The sequence below is a fragment of the Vespula pensylvanica genome, chromosome 2 (assembly GCF_014466175.1).
Source record: "Vespula pensylvanica isolate Volc-1 chromosome 2, ASM1446617v1, whole genome shotgun sequence".
NCBI lineage: Eukaryota > Metazoa > Arthropoda > Insecta > Hymenoptera > Vespidae > Vespula > Vespula pensylvanica.
The window spans coordinates 9,923,746-9,931,305 of NC_057686.1; the positions used below are offsets into that span (position 1 = coordinate 9,923,746).

General features: G+C 35.4%; 1 protein-coding gene across 12 annotated transcripts in view; it reads right to left on the reverse strand.

Moving 5' to 3' along the window:
• The window catches only part of LOC122638181 (phosphatase and actin regulator 4-like), a 134,830-nt gene that overhangs the window by 20,325 nt on the left and 106,945 nt on the right, over window positions 1-7,560 (reverse strand). For 9 of the 12 annotated variants that reach the window (XM_043830956.1, XM_043830960.1, XM_043830961.1 and 6 more), the window contains one exon: window positions 3,534-3,716. The exons of the other annotated variants lie outside the window; for them this stretch is intronic. In XM_043830956.1, coding sequence (XP_043686891.1) covers window positions 3,534-3,716 — 183 coding nt within the window. The remainder of the gene's footprint in view (window positions 1-3,533; window positions 3,717-7,560) is intronic. 12 annotated transcript variants of the gene reach the window in all.

The window sequence follows — 7,560 nt, forward strand, 5'->3', positions numbered from 1 at the left end:
TTATTCTTACTCTCTTGCAGTGAAGCTTGCGATGGTTCAAGCGTTGGCGACGATCAATGGCCGACTCTGTACGAGGATATATATAGGTATAAATGCATATATGTAGGTATAAATATTGTACATATAGTAGCTCATTAAAATATTAGGATATTTCATAAAATTAAATAACTCTTTTTTATTTAAATTAAACAGAGTACTTTGAATAGTTAAATAATGGAAAAATTCATATAGTATATGAAATACGTGAAGAATTAAAACAAAGTGTTTCTTCGTAGTATCAATAATGATAAAAAAATACACAAGATGAGTTTTTTTATATTTCTTATTAAGAATTCGTTTCAAAAACATATATTTACATTGTGTAGATCTAGCTGTCTTATATATATCTTGTAAATATATGATGTTAAAATTGATCAATCTCAGAACAAATAATATTTTTGTAAAGATCTATAAAATCATCAATATCAACATTTTTATAACGATTTGTAAAATAGTCATCGTCGGTATCAAACTGAGCATTTTGTCCTGATTTCAAAAGATTTTTATAAAACTTGTTAAAATAAAACACTATTTTTTTAATTATTGATGCATTTCATATAACACAAATTATTATCTTCATATTTACTCAATAATTCAGAGCGTTTTATCAAGACTATAAAAAAAATCAATTTAATTTGAAAGAATGTCCAAGTATATACTTGTAACCTAAGTATTATAATATCGATGGTGACAGTAACGAAGTTGATCGAAGAAGACTAATTAAGCGATCGATAATAAATTTTTCGCGCATATACATACATACATACCGTACGTACGTACGTACCTACATACATACATACATACATACCTACATACATACCGTACGTACATACATACATACATACATACATACATACATACATACCGTACGTACATACATACATACATACATACATACATACCGTACGTACATACATACATACATACATACATACATACATACATATATATATATTAGTAAAATTCGAGTTAAGAAGAGATTATCAAAATTCCTATAGACATTTGAATCACGATAATAATAGTTTTTTTGTATGGATATGAAGCTCTTTAATTATCTACCGCTCTCGGTGAAATTCCTGTTTTTCGTTCGAATGGGATAAGAGGTAAAATAAACAAAAAAAAAAAAACAAAAGAAAAAATACTGATATCATTAAGCAATTTATCGATATCATCATGATTTCAAAGTACTCGAATCTAATCATTAGTATATTGAAGAAGACGTCGTGTCGTTAACATTTTCTTTTTTATTCCATTTTACAGTTTTGCAGATTTGAAGATATTTTGCAATTTCTAAAATCATATAATAAAAAGAATAAACCATCCATTATAATAAAATAATAAATATGCAAAGAGTTTGAAAAAATTAACCTTTTAAATACTATAAGCATGTTAACATGCTCTACATTACTGGACTCATTGTGCCGTCTATACAAAAATTATGTGTATACATATCTTAATTTGAATTAAAATTAATTAAGTAATTAATATATGTATAAATACTTTCAAATTAGTTAATGTTTTCATTCTTTTTTTTAAATAAATAATTACATTCATTTGTAATTATTGCAATGAATTATTTTTATTTATGGCCTAGCAGATGCCGTTAAGATGATATTATAGTATCTAAAGTAAAAAAGTTAGGTTAAAAAAGAAAAAATGTTCTGCATAATCGCAATGAGATTTGAATGAATAGAAGGAATTTAACGAGAAAAATAATATAAGCGCTAAAAGTTAAAGATTACTGATTAAACGAATAGAATAACGAACGAACTAGATAATTTGGAATAATTGGCTTTTTACGCAAGAAAATCTCGTTTGCACCAATAGAATCTAGCAAAAAAAAAAAGAACGACGAAAGACATTCAAGAACGAAATTCCATGAAAAAAGCAAGGTCAAAAGAAAAAACTATAAAATAATTCGAAGAACGTGCTGTAGTGTAACTGCTGCGAGTTACGAATGATTCGTCAGTTCGAGTTGACTCAAATCAATGCAAATTATATTACTAATCTACTTATATTGAAAACGAAGAAAGACAGCAATGGAGAGAGAGAATCGACATGTTCTTGACCGGGTCATTAAAAGATCGAGACTCAGAGATCATCTTTAAATTTCTATGAAAAATACAGTTCACTTTGAGAAACTAAATTTCATCAAGACGATGGATAGTTCGATAGCATTTGTAATGTTAACTTAAACAAATCTTCAAATACTATATTAATTGAATTCATTTATCAATGAATCTTAACTGATTATCTTCTTCAATACTCATCCATGTGTCTGTAGTAGAGAAGAAACAAGATAATTCATTTTAGTGATGAACTTGAAACTGCTCAAATCAATATATTGAAAACAAGAGAAAGAGAGGGAAGGGGGAAGAGAGAAAAAGAGTAAGAAAAATAACTGCAAGCAAGAGGTTAACAGTATTTCAATCCTTGTGAGCATCGGAGTAGCTTTTCCGCAACGAGTCGTTTCGAGCGGATTGTTCAGCTACTCGGAAAATTTCCAATCGAATTTTACACTTTACAATAGGGAAACACCAACGGAAATCACATCGCGAATATTTTTCCGTCTGTCGGCAGATGCAATTTTGACCTCACTTTTTTTCTCTCTTTTTTCTGTTCTCCTACTAACCATGTCAAAATACGCAGACTACGCTTTCGTATCTTTTCGTCCTCTTTTCTCGATCGATTTTTCAATGCGTTTTTTATATGATCGATTTCAAGAAGACAGAAAAAAAGAAAAAGGGAGAGAGAGAAAAAGAGAGTAAGAAGCAAATCAAGCTTCTCAATAATATTGCATACGAGTAATGCAAGAGATTCATGTATTCTGGTTCGTCTAGAAATTAAAGTTGAAAACAGCTTTAGAAGAGAACGAAACATATATATCTCTCTCTCTCTTTCTCTCTCTCTCCCTCTCTCTTTCTTTCTTTCTGTCTCTCTATTTCTCTTTCTTTCTGTTTTTCTCTGTTAAAATATTACGTAGACCGACGTCTACGTAAATAGATAAATAACTTGCTTCTTCAAAATTTCTTTTTAAAATTTCTTTAAAACGTTGGGATCTCATTAAACAATCGACCAATAGTTCTGTGAAGAGAATAGCAACATTGCTTAGGACTCAAGAAGCGATAAAAGAAGAGAAAAGAAAATAATGTAAAAAAAGAAAAGCAATAAAAGGAAAAATCAATTATTTGGACGGACGTTAATATTATTATCGAAGGTAGAAGAAAGAGAAAACGTTCAGTTATCAGGTGGATAAAATAAACGGATTCGTCGATCTTTCAAACAAACGAGGGCGAATAGTCGCCAGTAGCTAAAAATAATAAAAATAAAATAAAAATAAAAAATATTATTATCGGACATAATGTAAAAATAAAAAAAAAAAACTGTGTCATCACGAATTTGTCATCGTTCTTTCTTCTTTATTTTTTTTCATGATTTTACTTTGCTCGCACAATTTTTACATTATTTTCGCGAAAGCTCAGAAAGAAGCTCACCTGGAAAGCCCTTCTTGTATCCTGGCGGAAGAAAAGCCGCGGGCGGAGTTATCGGAGGTGCTGCGTCCCAAGTGGGCACGACATCTGGTTGCATCGCGTATCCAGCGGGAAGCTCCAGAACCTTTTGCTGCTTTTCGCAACGTCTTCGTCTCCGACCACTCGGCGTGAACGTTTTCACAGCCGCTAAGAAACCGACTCCGCTCATATCTCTTTTTGTTCCTCTTTTTCTCTTTTTAAGCAGGGTAATCAAGCTTGGCTCACAGTTTTGAGCAAGACACTTGACGATATCAGCTATTCGATTTTAATTCGAGATATTCTTCTCAGACACTCCGTTCTGGTTTATGAAATTTTTTTAACGATGTTCTTTTCTTTGTTTTTTATTAACTGCTTCCCCCCATCGCTCCAATTTAGCCAGTGATTTAACGATCACAGAGATCTCGGATCTTCAATAAGAAAAGGAATGTCTTTTTACATAGAAATCGAAGAATTAGGGTGACAAAGGATTCAAGATTACTCAGTAGAATTTCTCTTTTATTTTTTGGTAAAAAGTGAAAAGAAAAGAAAAAGCCTGAAAACTTGTAAAACGAAATTTGGTTGCGTGTCCGAAAACAGTCGAGATTATTTTTTCTCAAAGCCGGCCGGTTTTATTTGAAAACTTTTAAACTATCACCAGTTGCACCGAAAGCGTAGAATTGAAATAGACAACCGCGTTTTAATCCAAATCTTAAAGCTTGCAAGTGTCATTGTCGGAAAGACATCAGAGCAACTACGGAGGCGATGAAGAGCTTGGAAATTTAAAACTTGGAAAAAAGTTAGAAAGAAAAAAAGAAAGGGAAAGAAGTTTCGAATGTCACGTTTGAAAATTCACTTCGACGGGTTTTTTGCGTCTTTTTCTGCGAGAACGCTTCAGGGAGAAAATTCGTGAGCAATACTTTGCTCGTAAAAAAAAAGCTTTTCCCACTCGGGTTGCCAGCAGCAATAGAAATAAATCATTCGGAGAGACGTACAAAGACCGCGATACGGTCGAAAAATTTATTTGCTTGTTTCTCGACGAGCCATCATTATCTTTCTCTTTTTCTTATACTTTTATGAAGAAGCTACGAAAAGGTGAAAAACAAGAAAATGAAAAAATTCTGAAGAACCTTTATCTCATTTCTCTGAAAATTGTAGATGGACAAAAAGAAAGAAAGATATATATATATATATATATATATATATATATATATATATATATAAAGATGTCTACGAAAAATGACAACGAATCCGACAAGTTCTTGAATGAATGAATTAATGAGAAGAGAAAAAAGAGAGGAAAAAAGATTAAATAGATAAAAAGAAACAAAGAATAAGAATAAAAAGAGCAAGATTGAAAAAGTTGAATCGGCGAGACGAGTCGCACACTTGCGTACGCTATAATAGAAGCAGCTTCCTCATCGAGTGACCTTGAGAATGTGTACGCGTCAAGGAGGTCGACCTGTGCCGGAAGTACGAATCGATCACCAGTTGCGCGCGTGTGGAAAGAAGAGCAACCGAATTAAACGTCCCCGATTGAAAAAGAGCTGCGCTCCTCGCGAGAGCGTGCCCCGTACTGCCAGTCGACCACTCGTGCTTTCTGCATCTCTCTTACTCTCTCGCTCACAGACGTACGCCCTTTCTCTCTCTCTCTCTCTCTCTCTCTCTCTCTCTCTCTCTCTCTCTCTTTCTCTCTCTCTCTCCGTCTCCCTCTTCTCTCTCTTTTTCTCTTATTCTTACTCTCTTGCAGTGAAGCTGGCGATGGTTCAAGCGTTGGCGATGATCAAGTCGGAGATGGCCGACTCTGTACGAGGATATGCGAAGAGAACCAACGAATTTGGCCGATCGTGTTGACTGCGTGCGCAACGGGAAGAAATGAGAAGTAACAGAGAGGGATCAGCCGAGTTTGCTCGCACCGGCGCGATCACATCTCGAAGACGCGTGGGTGTCGCTAGCGCCATCACTACTGTTCGTAGCGAAACGAAGTCTGCACGCGAGGCTATGCGCGGAAGCTCAGCAATGAAAGGTTAGGACGAGAGAGAGGGAGAGAGAAAGATAGAGAGAGAGAGGAAACAAGGGAATGAATGAGAGGGAGAGGAAGCGAGAGAGAGAGAAAGAGAGAGAACAGAAGGTAATGAATGAGGAAGAGCGAAAGCGAGAGAGGAAGAGAGAGAGAAAGAGCGGGAGCAAGAGCGAGAGCGAGAGCGAGAGAGAGAGAGAGAGAGAGAGAGAGAGAGAGAGAGAGAGAGAGAGAGAGAGAAGAGCAGGTGCATCCTCCTTCTTTCAGGACTCATGGAAAAAAATGGAAATCTTATTGCTACTCAATCATTTCTTTTCTTACAATACTATTCCCGAACAAGTATTAATCTAAATTCATAAATATGAGAATAATTTTTGGAAGAATCTTAAGGATAACAAACTTATTAAAGAAAAAATCTTGTTTGATTAAACGAACATTTCTCTCAGTGAATATCCAAAATCTTTGTAACGGTCGCGTCTAAATGGAAACCGAAGACAAGGGTGTGCTACAAGGAAAACCGACCCTGAGGAAGGTAGAAGGGTGGGAAAAGAGAGTGAGAAAGAGCAAGAGCGAGAGAGAGTGAGTGCGGTGATGAGGATGGAGGGGACGTCGTGCTATCCGCTATTCGTACCCCGGGCAAGGGAACCGATCGTTACTGGGGAAAACTCGAACGGTGGGGGGGTCCTCCCATTTTCCAAGGGGGTGTCGTTGGTAGTCGGTCGAAGAGGGAGGAATAGACAGAGAGAGAGAGAGAGAGAGAGAGAGAGAGAGAGAGAGAGAGAGAGAGAGAGAGAAATAAAGGATAGAAGAGGTCGAATTCGTCTCGTTGTTCCATCTCTCTCGCTCTTTTTATGTATGTCTCGACTTGCAGAAAAGAGGCAGGTAGCTAGAACTTCTTTGATCAGAATCTGATATATCAGCAGTATCGATTATTACCACTCTCTCCCTCATGGACCTTCCCAGTATGTCGATGTGTGTGGGTGTAGAGCTCGCACGGTGTGACTTGACTTCATGAAGGCCTTCGAGTCGACCTTGGGATTTCTCCGAAATTTAAAGACCTCATACGTTGGAACGATGGAAGACGAGACGATTTACTTGGAATGGTAAAAAGTACTACTTTCTAAGCTTTAGAACAATTTTTCTATCAATCAATTGATTTCTTCCTAAGATGATAGATTGATCTTGTCAAATGGTAAAGATATTATCTACGATTTGTTCGCGTCTAAATGAAAACCGAAGATAATATCACCGGCTTGTCTTTTTTGTTTTCGTTTCCTTTCTTACGAGCTGTTCATGTAGGATTTTCCGATTGTTCCCTAGTTTTAAAATAATAAAAAAAAACGAGGTTTGGTTACATTTTTTATAGACTTCCTACAACTGCCAGTAGGTGGTTTGCAAAGTGATTACACAAATTTCATCGATTCGCTTTCATACTTAGATGGAATGCATAGTAACTAAGAGAAGACAAGACATTCATTTTTTAACAAGTCTTTATTTTCCACGACCTCTATTCTTTCACCTGTCACCTATTCTCTTTTTTATTTTTCTCTCTTTTGCCCCACTCTTTCCCTTTTCCTTTTCTTTTCCATCGATAAGAATACTTCATGTGCTGACGTAAAATACATTCCGTGTACTGACGAGTTATTTATAAAAACACACACATTATCTAATCTCTGATGTCACTAAGAAGCACTGAATTTTTATTGTATCACTGGACAACCAGTTAGGTACTTGATTTCCCTTCCGATACTGGACATACACCGGAAATAGTAATTTTCCGCCCTATTTTATCTTCATCTTTCTCTCTCTCGTTTGGGAATATAAGAACGAACAAGAAATATTTGAAGGATCTCTTTATCGTGCTTCGAGAAAAGAACTGTTGAATGAAATTCGCTCGCTTATACAGTCACTGAATGAAAGTTTACATCTTTGTCATTATTACATTAACTCTCTCTCTCTCTCTCTCTCTCTCTCTCTCTCTCTCTCTCTCTCTCT